Source organism: Lepidochelys olivacea, assembly GCF_965140295.1.
Source record: "Lepidochelys olivacea isolate rLepOli2 genome assembly, chromosome: 8".
Lineage (NCBI taxonomy): Eukaryota > Metazoa > Chordata > Testudines > Cheloniidae > Lepidochelys > Lepidochelys olivacea.
In genome coordinates this window covers 55,942,855-55,955,836 of record NC_140418.1, presented here as the reverse complement: position 1 = coordinate 55,955,836, position 12,982 = coordinate 55,942,855, and the positions used below count along the sequence as shown (strand labels likewise).

Sequence of the window (12,982 nt, the reverse complement as noted above, 5' to 3'; positions counted from 1 at the left end):
GTCATGTTTCTGAGGAGAAGAGACCACAATGGCCAAACATAGAAAGTGCCCTTTTTAAAGGGATTGGAGGAAGGTTTCTGAGCCAGCAATAAAATCTGTGACATGTGACAAAGCTGGCTAATTTGCATGAACATCACCCAATATCTTGTGTATATCTTTTTTTTGGTTTGAAACCCTTCTCTTCCTGCTATGGTACATCGGCTGTTCTGAGACACTATGTCACGAGAATGGTAAGATAGCATCTTATCTTACAGGGAAATATGTTTTAGTAAGTTTTAAGAAAAAGATTAGGTAATTACAGTATATGAATAAGAACAGCATTTGCAGTAGACTATGTAAAATACAGACTATTCTTCTTAGTTTGGGGCACAAATGGCTCACCAGCTGGAGTCAAGAAGAAACGTCCATTGTGTTTACAGTATCACACAGTACATTTATGGGTTTCTTGCTTGCTCTGAAGCAATGAACATTGGCTGCTGTTAGACAGTAAGTTGATATGGTTTGTACTGCTATTTCTAAAATGAATATAAATTAAATGTAATTATTCTCATATGTTCTGTTTCAGGGAAAACTGAGGCTGTAATCAAAAACTTCAGCCCACACTACCAACGCCAGTATGCTGTTGCTTTTTGTGAGCACATACAAAATGAACTGGAACAGCACCAAGACTTCCAGTCTCAATTCCTGAAAACCAAGGTAACATGAGATCTTAGGGGAATCCTAGGTTCTATGATGTTGCCTGACAGCTCTGCCCTGCTAGCACAGAAACAGCCAGACCTTATTAACATAGCTATCTTAAATATACACAAAATGCACTCTGAAACTCAAGATTATATCTGTAATCAAGAGGCAGAATTTCAGAAGTGCTGACCACCCGCAACTTCAGTTAAAGTCAGTGAAAACAGCAGATACTCAGGACCTCTGAAAATCAGGGCCAAAGTATCCTAACTGTGACATATAGTTAAGAAATAAATAATGTATTTCCATTTTCCTTACTTATATTTTTGGATATCTTTTTAATGGCCTGTAAATTTGGACACAAAACATCTTGGGTGCATCTCTCTCTTTTACAGTTAAACCCATGTTACCAGATGTGCCCTTTACTTTGGGGTATGCTCATTTATTAGGGTTACTCTTTGATGTGGGGGGGGGGGGAGTTCTGTAATTCTGTTAATGTACTGCTTATGTCACTTGTGTGTTCATGTGGAGCTCTACTCCTTACAGCTGCTAGTCCCCTCCCAATGGAGCTATCCTGCACTACCTAGGTTCCCCAGGACTGGGTTCCTCCAGCCCTAGAACTGGATGAATATGCGCGCACACACACTAACAGAGCAAGTCTGAGCGGACCAGGTTAATCAGCACTCTCAAGCTGATCCCCTCATATGTCCCGGTACTCAATGGGCTGGGTTAAGCAGCACCTTCAAGCTGTCACCCTTATGTGCCCCTGATCTCAATAGGCTGGGCTGAGCAGCACCTTCAGGTGCCCACCCCTTATGTGCCACAGGTGTAACACATCCCTATCCCACTTTCATGTCACAATTGTACTGGCAGTAACCCACTTGATGAGCAAACCCCACAGTATTTTTGAGCGCTACAGGGATCTTTAGCTTAGGTAAAAGAAGCGTTGCTGGAGAGCAAATGGGGGAAGCTAAAAACACAAAAGAGTAAAGTTCAGAGAGAGAGAGAAGCAACCAGCTTAACCATAAAAGTTATTTATTGAGTAATAGTGATAACTACACAAGGAGGGCTAAACAAACTTAACATACATTATTAAAGGTATAAATAAGGTAGAAAGGAAAACAGAGAGAGAGAGAGCATTAGATTTGTTTATGGGTAAACTGATGACTTAAGGGTTTTATTTAGGCTAGACAATAGGAGCTGATCACTCTTGGCTACGGGTGGTGTTTTCTTCCAGGGAGTTCACAATACAACTAGGCTGCTTCAGTATTTTGGATATCGATCAAGGATTTATTACTAGAATTGGTCTGATAATGGCTGAGCTGGGTGTGTGCAGGCGTATGTTCATTAACGTGTGGAGCAGAGATTTCCATGATGCAGTGTGTCCCTGCTTTTCTGATCCCAGAGTTCAGTGCAGTCTCCATTCTGCATGCAAATTGAGATGTCTCCCCATCCCATCTTTCATGCAGATGAGGCTAGGGGAGTTGTCTCTGTATTTCATTCTGTATGCTAATGGAGATGTCTTAATCTTGTCACCTTTGTCAGGAGTAGTCTAGGTGTGTCTCCCATCTGCCCTTCATTGCTCTATGCAAGCCTTCTCTCTGATCGGTTTTGGTTCAAGGTGGGGGGTGTCTTTCACGAGTCAAACTGGATACTGTGCCCTGGTTCCCCAAAAACACAGAGCTGACTGGTATCACCCATGTATGTTTAAAGCTATGGTGTGTGCATGATTGGATAGATCTGTAACAAAGTTGCAAGTGCAGATGCAATTAGCATCCCAGAACTGTTTTCTTTTTGCACACGGTAGAAATGTTAAAGGTGTGTATAAGTGTGACTTCTATTGCTGTGTTTGAGGCCTTTTGAAAATTTGGCTCTGTTTTTTAGTTTACACATCAAGTAACTTGTATTACGTTTTGGGGAAGAGAATATTTTGGAATAAGAAAAATACTGGTATGCAGCATACATTTCAACAGGGGTCAAATTTGGTGGGGAGGGGAGGAATAGTGGGGCTCTGACCACTTGCCAAGTTTTGTAGGTATCTCAGGATAAAGACAATACGTTATGGTTAAGGCCAAGAGTCTGTCACAGAAGTCACGGATTCAGTGACTTTCCATGATCTCCATGACTTCTGCAGCTGGCAGGTGGCTCTGACCCCAAGGCCAGCTGCACTCCCCCCCACTCCCCATAACAATGGCGGTCCTGGGGCTCCTTCTGCCAGCAGTGGCTGCCGCAGTCCAGGGCTGCACCCCGCCAGCAGTGTCGGTGACAGTCCTCATCCGTTGGGGCCGTCCTCTGCCAGCAGCGGCGGTCCTGTGCTGTACCCCCCAGCACCAGCGGGTGCCCTAGAAGCATCCCCAGCACCAGCAGGCATCTCAGAGATGTCCCCAGCACCTGCCGGTGCCCCAGAGGCCCCCCCAACACCAGCAGACACCCCAGAACTGCCACCCTCCCCAGCACCAGCGAGTGCTCCAGAGTCCCCACACCAGAGCTGTAGCTGTGCCCCTGGAGTTCCCTAGAACACCAAAAGTTTAGTCAGGGGTATATAGTACAAGTCATGGCCAGGTCATGGGGACGTGAATTTTTGTTTCTTGCCCGTGAACTGCCCATGACTAAATCTGAGCCTTAATTACAGTGGAAGTTTCTGTGGGAGAGTTAGCCAAATCTGTAAACCATGCCTGCAGGATTCCATAGGAAAGGCCAACACATGTCAAACTAATTCATGGAATAATCTAAAGAAGCATGCATGTATGGTTTTGATAAGGGAACGAAATGCAGAGAAATTGACCTTAATTGAGAGATGGGTGCTCACCTAAGTATTTCACTTGATTTGGCCTGAAATCACAAGTCCTCGCCTTGAGAGGTGTGAAACCTCATAGTTTATACTGCTTATGTGGGTTGGCTAGGCAAAGAGCCAGCACTCAAACACAAGCATTGCCCTTCGAAAAGATATATATGTAATAGCGACAGCAAAGCCAAAAAAAGTATAAATGAAAGAAACGTGAAATATTTTATGCCCACAGAATTGATTCTTTCAATCATAAAGTTAGTCTCCAAAATAAAATGGTCTTTTAACATGTAATGGAGAAGCACCTGGGAACAATGGGCCAGCTCTGCTGCAGAATTGACATATAAAACAAAAGATAATTAATGAATTTGCTAATCTTACCACCATGAAAACTGAAAGGTTAATAAGAACTCCTCTACCACAGAGATCTAGAAATAAGTTTTGAGAGAATTAGGCCCACGAGCGCCCGACCCTCTGAAGCCATCTGAATTCAATTACCTGAGTTGCATCTACTTGATTCAAACAGATGAGCCTAATCCTGAGCTTCAAGAGAAGGCCCAAAGAACCCCCAGATGGTCCTTGCTAATATGCCCTCTGGAAAATTTAGAAGGAAAACCTTCAAAATAGCCAGTATTTGTGCAAAATGCTTTCATATCTGGTCACTTTCTTTTCAGCCCCCTGTGGAATCTGGGATGATCTTATATGAAGCAGAGTTGTTGCATTTTGCTGAAGATCTGAAGAAGTGGAAGGAGAGATATATTGTGATCAGGAATGACTATGAAGTGCAGAGCTTTGAGAGCAAAGAGGTAAAGTTGCTCTAGGGTGACCAGATGTCCCAATTTTATAGGGACTGGCCCGATATTCAGGCTTTGTCTTATATAGTTATCTGTTATCCCCCCATCCTCTGTCCCAATTTTTCACACTTGCTATCTGGTCACTCTAAGCTTCACTCTCACATGTTACTGCTCCCGTGTGGAGTTGGTAACATGTAATTGGGTCTGTTGCACCTCATTCTTTCTGTTCGATTTTAAAAAATTACTGAACTCAATATTCTGAAACTTGTGGATAATCTGAATAGGAGTGGATTCTAGGTTAACACAGATGCTGTTTTATTACAAATGGATCAACTTCTGTCCTCAGATCAGCAGGTGCAACATCCATTAAGCACTTTTCATTTATCAAATGTTTTGCAAGTATTTACAATTAATCTTCACAAGACTTCTGTCTTCCCCATATATATCCATCTATCAACATTTCTAAGGTGTCTATCACTGTAGTACCAAACCGGTGTTTCTGGAACTGCAATTTAACTGGCAATTTATCTGCTGATTCCCATATACCACCGTGCAGCTTTCTGTTTAGCTGGAACGTTGGACCTGCAATAGTGCCGATGTCCAAACTAGTTTTAGCCATCAGACTAAGTAGATATAGCTTGAAAGTTTCACAATGCCAGATAAGCAGTACCGAAGGGCCATTTTTGTACACATTTTGCTGACCTTTTTACACTTAAACATTATTCAGATTTGATGCTTTCAGGAAATAGATCTGAATTTAGCCCACCAAAACTGCTGTCTTTAGAGAGGATCTATGAACTAGTTCAGGGGCGGGCAAAGTTTTTGGCCTGAGGGCTGCATCAGGTTTCCAAAATTGTATGGAGGGCCAGTTAGGGGAGTCTGGGCCTCCCCATACAGCCAGGCATGGCCCAGCCCCCGACCCTATCCAACGCCCCCTGCTTCTCGCCCCCGATGGCTCCCCCTGGGACTCCTACCCCATCCACCACCCCCTGCTCCCTGTCCCCTGATCACCCCTGGACCCCTCACCCCTGACTATCCTCTGCTGCCCCATCCAACCCCTCCTCTCATTCCTGACTGCCCTCCTGGGACCTCTGCCCCCATTCAACCCCCCTGTTTCCCACCCTCTGACTGCCCTGACCCCTATCCACATTCCTGCCCCCTGACAACCCCCCCCAAACTCCCCTGCCCTCTATCCAACCACCCCGCTCTCTGCCCCCTTACCGCGCTGCCTGGAACACTGGTGGCTGGCGGCGCTACAGCTGCGCTGCCGAGCTGGGCCAGCCACGCACCGCGCAGCACAGAGCACCGGGTCAGGCAGCCGTGCCGCCCGGCTGGAGCCAGCCACGCCACCGCGCAGCACAGAGCACCGGGTCAGGCCGGGCTCTGCAGCTGCGCTGCCCCAGGAGCTCGCAGCCCTGCCGCCCAGAGCATTGCACCGCCGGCACAGTGAGCTGAGGCTGCGGGGGAGGGGGAACAGCAGGGGAGGGGCCGGGGGCTAGCCTCCCGGGGCCAGGAGCTCAGGGGCCGGGTAGAAGGGTTCCGCAGGCCAGATGTGGCCCGCGGGCAGTAGTTTGCCCACCTCTGTACTAATTCCATGTAAATGAATTGGGGATATGTTATAGGCTGAGACTACCATTTTTAAAATCTTTATTTTGATCTTTCTCTCTCATGTACCTCCCCCACCAGGCATATCAGAAGGGAGTCAGCCCTAAATATCGTATTCTTCCTGCAGGAGGCAAAGTACTGACCTTAGAAGAAGATTACAATTTGCTGTCTGATAAGCATTTTCCAGACCCAATTGGTAAGCATTGTCAAAAACTGAAATGCGATATTTCAACTTTTTTCCACAAAGTCTTGTTTTTAGACCTTGAGGCTATGTTTTAAGCAACGTAACAGAAGATGGGTGCTCCATGTTTTCCATTATCGAAACATAATTCCAGAAGACCACACACTACATGCTATTAATTAATGAATAAGTACTGGATACTTGTTGTCATGCTGTCACTACAAAATAGTTTTGTGAACTGCACAAAGCAAAACCACAAGCAGACTAGAAAATACCTCTTCCATATTTTACTTATCCCCATCATTGGATGTCAGTTGTTTCCCTTTAAAGGCACTTGATTGGGTGTCCTACACACAAATAGAAGGGAAGTTGTTAATTGTAGATACAGTGGAGTCGCATCAGACACACATTTTACTTACGCGAATTCAACTATACGCGCTCAACAAAAAAAAAGAAAAATAACAATAACTTGCAGCAGTGGAGTCGATGGGAGAGTGCTCGGGGGTCAATTTATCGCGTCTAGACTAGATGCGATAAATTGATCCCTGCTGGATCGATCGCTGTCCACTGATCCGGTGAGCATCTCTCTGTGCTGAGTGTGATTCTAGTGTTTAAAGATACGTATTTTTCATACAACATGCCCCCTAAACACAAGCCAACTACTTCATCTGGTGCTCAACCGAAGAAACAGCGATCTGTTCCAATGCTGGAGGAAAAACTGGCTATGTTGGACTTATTGAGAGACGGTATGTCGGTCTCCAACATGGCACGTAAATATGGCTGCAACGAATCTAGCATCCGTGGCATCAAGATTCAAGAGAGAGAAATTCGTCAAGCTGTGGCATCGAGTGCTCCAATAACTGCTAAGGTGACGAGCCAGGTGTGTGATAAGACTTTAGTGAAGACTGAAAAGGCATTAAACTTATGGCTGGAAGACATGAACCGTAAACGGGTGCCTATCAATGGCAACACGTTGCGAGAAAAGGCTCTTAGCCTCTATGCGCTGTTCAAACCTCCTGCCGAAGAGGAACAGCCTTCTGATGAGAAGAAATTCAAAGCCAGCCAGGGTTGGTTTAACAGTTTTAGGAACCGCTTCAACCTCCAAAACGTGCAGACTACTGGTGAAGCTGCATCTGCCAATGAAGAGGCAGCAAAAGCTTACCCTGAACAATTAAAGAAAATCATAGAAGAAAAGGGCTATCATCCGGAACAAATTTTTAATGCTGACGAGACTAGGCTCTTCTGGAAAAAAATGCGCAACCGCACTTACACTTCGAAATCAGAAAGACAAGCCCCTAGCTTCAAAGCAGCTGAAGACCGTGCGACTATGTTGTTTTGTGGCAATGCAGCTGGGCATTTAATAAAGCCAGGCTTGCTCTACAGGGCTGAAAATCCCCGTGCCCTAAAAGACAAGAACAAAAATCTCCTGCCTGTGTTCTGGCAATCAAATAAAAAGGCTTGGGTGACGGCAGGATTATTTCTGGATTGGTTCTACAGATGTTTCATTCCGGAGGCCAAGCAGTACCTTGAAGAGAAAGGACTTGACTTTAAAGTGTTGCTGATCATAGACAATGCTTCTGGCCATCCTGAGGCACTCCGGTTTGCGCATAACAACATTGAAGTAGTCTTTCTCCCTTTTTTATTCTTTCATTCTTCCGTCTCTCTCTCTTTTTAACTATACGTGATTTTCGCCTCACGTGCTGACTTTAGAACCTAACCCCTGTGTAAGATGCGACTCCACTGTAATAGCTCCACATTATTTTGTATTGCTTATACACCACAATGATTTTTCCTCCCATGAAAATGAAGAAAGCTCTAAATCTAAGGGGCCAGATGTGGATTGGAACAGCTGAGGAGGGGGATAAGGGACACAGGTGTCTTTCCATCACCTTTCTGACCTCTAAGTCTTTTCAGTGCTGCACTAACTTGTGACTGTTGGCCCAGGATTGCCAGAGGCAGCATGGTCCTGGAATACCTGCTAATATAAATAAATAATAATAGTAATCATACAGCAGCGTTAGGCCATCTGGGGACTCTTCTATACAAAGAGTTCCTAGCTGCCTTTTTCTGGCAGGTCTGTCCCCTTTGTGCCAGTCAAAGATCTGGCTTTGTGAGTTTAACATCTTTACTCCAAGCAAAGTCTCTAAAGAGACTGTAAATGGAATTCCCAGTCGCACACTGCGAAGCATAGATACAATGACTTTTATTCTACTTAACTATAAATGGAGTTCTACAATATCTGTGTGAACAATAAGCCAGTCTAGATGTTTTAAGGGACCTTCTTTGATCTGTCCAAGAGCACAGAATTCACAGAGCTTTTAGAAGATAGTGCATCAGGGCTTACATGGAAGGAAAAGTGGGGGTAAGGAAATGCTTAAATGGAAGGAAAAGTGGGGGTAAGGAAATGCACACTCTTCCTTTTTGTTAAATATAATTTGATCAATACATTATACAGAGGAGACAGTAGGGAAAGAAATGAGAATTCCCCATGCTTAATTTTTTTTTACCATGAAAGCCCTGCTGCCTACCTTTCATAATCCATCTAAAATTATGATTCTCCAAGGTGCCTAAACTTTGCCCATTTGAGGACTGTATCTAAGTTGAATACAAACAAATGCCTCTGTAATATGGAAGTGCCACCTGCAGAGATTGCAGGTCCAGGCATGCAATGCTGCAACCTGATCTGAATGACCATTTTCTTGGATCAAGAAGACGTGTACTTTTCCTAGGACAGACCTCCATGATAAAGAAGAAATATTATTTGAGAACCTTAATGGATTTATTTCTCCTATAGCTTTAATCACAAGGTAAAAATGTTTTTTAAACTGGCCGGAAAAGCCCAGAAACTTGTTTTAAACCAGATATTTCTATTTATGTATGTATGTATGTATTTATTTATTTAGCTTCTAGTGAGAAGGAAAATGCCCAGGCATTTGTTCTCCTGCCAAAAGAGTTTCCAGTTTACCTGTGGCAGCCCTACCTCAGACACAGCTACTACTGTTTTGAGGATCCAGAAGCTCAGAAACAATTTAGTGCAGTGCTGAACGACTGTGTCAGACACTTAAACCAAGGTAAGTACAACAATGGCTTCCTGTTGTGTACCCTTACTTGTGGTTAAGCCTGATTAGCCTACTGTAAGATCCATCTTGTGGAAAAATAAAATATTATGGGAGTCCCATTCTCTTCTCGGAGGTGCTTCCTTGTAAGTGCCTTGAGTAAAACCTATATTAATGTAGATCATTTTCTTTCAGTGCTACAGCTAAATCTGGTTTAAGTTAAGCTATATTTTAGCAAGTACAAGCACGTTACATTTTAATAGGATTCAAGCAGTTATTCAACATGGCTTTTAATAGTTTAGTGTGCTTGGATGCAAAACACGTTAGCCTCTTTGAAATGGTGTTCCAATCCCTCATGGGAATTTAAAACCTGTACCATAAAATAAAACCATCCAAAGAGTTTATTGGACTCCTACTGTATTATGTATACATGGTCTACTGGACATATGATGTATGCTGGCAGCAAGATGAGAATCTGATGCATGCTATTTAACAGTGTTTTAACACTATAAACATTTTTGCTCAAATGTTATAGAAATCATATGTTAGTGATCATATTGAGATAATTATGGTGCATCAATGATGGTTAGAATTTGTTTTCTTTGGGGGAAGCTCACCCTTCCGCTGATGGCAGCGCAAGGGCTATGCACCAATTAAGACCTCCCGGTAGAACCTGAGTGGTGCATTCACTCTCTGATTTTTCTCAATACTTGGGACTAAAAGGCTTTTTTAAAACTATGAGTTCACTATGAGTATAATTGGTGGGAGTATTTTTTTACATTGACTTCAGTGGGAGCAGAATCAATACCTGCAAAAAAGAAATGATTTAAAATCTTCGAGATAGCTGTACTGAGGTGGGTATCCAAAGGGAGTGAGTGCCACATCCAAAGGATTACTATATCAAATGCTTGTTTACTTGTTGTTCTAGGTTGTAAAGATAAAACCCCGGGAAGATGGCTGGGGCCAAAGCACAGATAATGGTCAGAGCAAGACTTAATGAATAATGATCAAATATAGGCAGATCCCTCACTGTCCAAAAACTAAACTGGATTACCTTAAAACGTAGCAACTGCTCTCTTAAAATAGGCAGCCACTGAAGAGAAAATAGGGTCCACATTTGTCTATAGGGCCTTTATTGCATCATGCCTGAAAGTTCTCTCTTGAAAGTTGTGCTTGCTTTGCAATTACAATAAAAGTAAAATGTTGGCTGGTTTACAGTGAGGTGTCAGTTGAGGATACTTCTTAAAGGCTTGCTGAAAAGATGAAGAAGTCCTGACCTCATCAGTTTCATAAGGAGTTCTTAGAGCTGCTAATGGTTTTCATAGGGCAATATTAAGAGGTTTCAGTATTGTCCAGGGGTCGGCAACCTTTCAGAAGTGGTGTGCCGAGTCTTCATTTATTCACTCTAGTTTAAGGTTTTGAGTACCAGTAATACATTTTAACGTTTTTAGAAGGTCTCTTTCTGTAAGTCTATAATACATAACGAAACTATTGTTGTACGTAAAGTAAATAAGGTTTTTAGAATGTTTAAGAAACTTCATTTAAAATTAAATTAAAATGCAGAGCCCCCGGACCAGTGGCAGGATCCGGGCAGTGTGAGTGCCACTGAATCAGCTCACATGCTGCCTTTGGCACGCGTGCCATAGGTTGCCTACCCCTGGTATAGTCACTATTGAAAAATTTCAGCATTTAACAGCTTCCATGTAGTGCTATTGAAGACCTCAGTATTTCTATATATTTAAGATGAGAAATAGCGGCAGTATCTCAGCTACCACTGTTTGGTAATGGTTGGTAAAAGTCTAAATTCTAGTGGTGAATGTATGTGAAGTTTCCACTGCATAAACATTGGCTGAAGGTACAATATTATTGATTTATTTTTTCTGCAGGAACCCTTCTGAAAATATTAGGGTATTGCATGTTAATGATCCAAAATACTGCAGCTTACAGGAACAATTACGCACTGGGTTTTTTGGGGGGCCATTAGTGCACAATACTGCAGATATTTTCTCATGAGAAAACTTTCCAACCTCCAGAGCAGAGGCTGTCATTCCCTCTCCAAATGAGTTTTGACCGTTAGTATCTAAAGAAATGACCAAGGGACAAAAATGTTCATTTAACAGCAAAAGACAGCTTCATTCCTGTCTTCATTCAAGGCTCAGTCCCACTTCTCACTTACTGAGATGTATATTGCAACGTGTTTAACTGATTTTTTTAAGATACGCAACTGTTTGCACCCATGAACTCAATGGTGGTCATAGGCAGATGCTACCTTTGCAGTCACATAAACCCATGAACACCAGGGGGCTACATGCCTCACCAGTAAATAGATGTCATGGATTCTCTCAGGGTTCTGCAGCCTTCCTCTAGGGACCAGGTGTGGGTGGTCAGGCCTAATGGTCAGAGTCAGGAGCATGGAACCTAAGCTGGGGTCAGACCGAGGTGCCAACTCAAGGGTCAGAGATGGAGACACAGTCAGGTACCAAGCCAGGGGTCAGAGCTGAAGTCAGCATCCAGGGTAGGTTATAGGAGCAGGGACCTGGAGCAAGGCAGGAAAGCAGGAACCGGGAACAGACCAGGTCTGGGATGAGGAGGGCAGGAATGGACAGGAACAGGCTGGGAGTCAGGGTTGAGGAGTCAGGCAAATAAGCAGGGTCCATAGCACCAGCTAGTCAGGGATTCACCTAGTTGCTCAGACAACTTCCTGTGCCTCTTTCAGGTTTAAGTAGTGCATCTCAGCCAATCCGTGGGGCTGGATTTCTCCCCAACTCAGGAGCTTCATGGCTGGGGCCCTTTGTGAGCTAGAGCTTTGGTAGCCCCCTTTTCTACTGGTTCAGGTGAGCTGCTGAGTGGCAGCCCCAGTGTGAACATTGCCTGGGGATCTAGGGTTCAAGGCCTATGATCCCTCGTACCTCCTTTCTCTTCCTTCCTTGCTCATTTGCAAGCTAGTACCAGATTTAGTAAGACACAAGCAAGAGATTTTTCTCTATTCTTTGGTTACCTTGTACAGATCTGGATAAGCTGCACTTCTCTACACAGGTGTAGATATATTAGTGGCTAAAAGCCTAAAGTAGAGACAACCTCAGTCACAGGAAGCATAAAGATTTACCAAATTAGGGCCAGTTTTATATATGTGAAAGGCCTCTGTTTCAGAGGAACACGTATGCTCTTAGCACTTTCAAGTGTCTTGAAACTATAAAGCTTCAACAAATATTCCATGTATAGCTGCCATCTGAAGCCAATTTCCCACAGCATTCTTAAAACGAAAGTTTCCCCTTGTGGTTTATAATTCTGATTAGTCTGCTCTTTTAGCTGTGATCATACAATACAAAAGTGCTCCAAACTAAAAAGCAATACTTTGGTTCTACAGCGAGTTACAGAATTCACAATAGGGATAGAATCATGTTTTCCTGGCACTGTGTAAGTCGTCTGTGACTTGGATCTTTGTAAGTTTTTGGATTTTGTTTTCCTTCTTATTGCACAAGTATTAACAGACTTGACAGGGCTTTTGGCAGCCTCCATTCTTAACTTAAGTTCACCACGTGCTTTAGGGGACAATCCTGCACTGGCAGATGATGGGAGTAGGTGACCCAATAGGTCTTTTCCATCTTAATGTGTGTGATTCAGTGTTTTATTATATTTCTCACATTTCAGCTGTTGCTGATATATGTGCCTGTTCCATGATTTCTTGCTTGCCTCTCTCCTCTTTCCTGAGGTCAGGCTTTTATCTGATACAAGATTTTTAATGAACACCAAGGCATTTTTACCAAGGCACCTTACATCTGGTTTATTCCCACTCAAGAAACGTATTTGCTAAAAGCAAATCAGAATAAAACATATCATTATTCCAGTAGAAGAGCCCAAACATTAAAAACTAAGTAAATTG

The 12,982-nt window shown here is 43.4% G+C and overlaps 1 protein-coding gene across 1 annotated transcript in view; it reads left to right on the top strand.

Moving 5' to 3' along the window:
* NIBAN1 (niban apoptosis regulator 1) overlaps positions 1-12,982 on the top strand; it is a 127,337-nt gene that overhangs the window by 63,873 nt on the left and 50,482 nt on the right. Inside the window, exons 2-5 of the mRNA XM_084636426.1 lie at positions 566-696; positions 4,138-4,269; positions 5,944-6,058; positions 8,947-9,114. Coding sequence (XP_084492552.1) covers positions 566-696; positions 4,138-4,269; positions 5,944-6,058; positions 8,947-9,114 — 546 coding nt within the window. The remainder of the gene's footprint in view (positions 1-565; positions 697-4,137; positions 4,270-5,943; positions 6,059-8,946; positions 9,115-12,982) is intronic.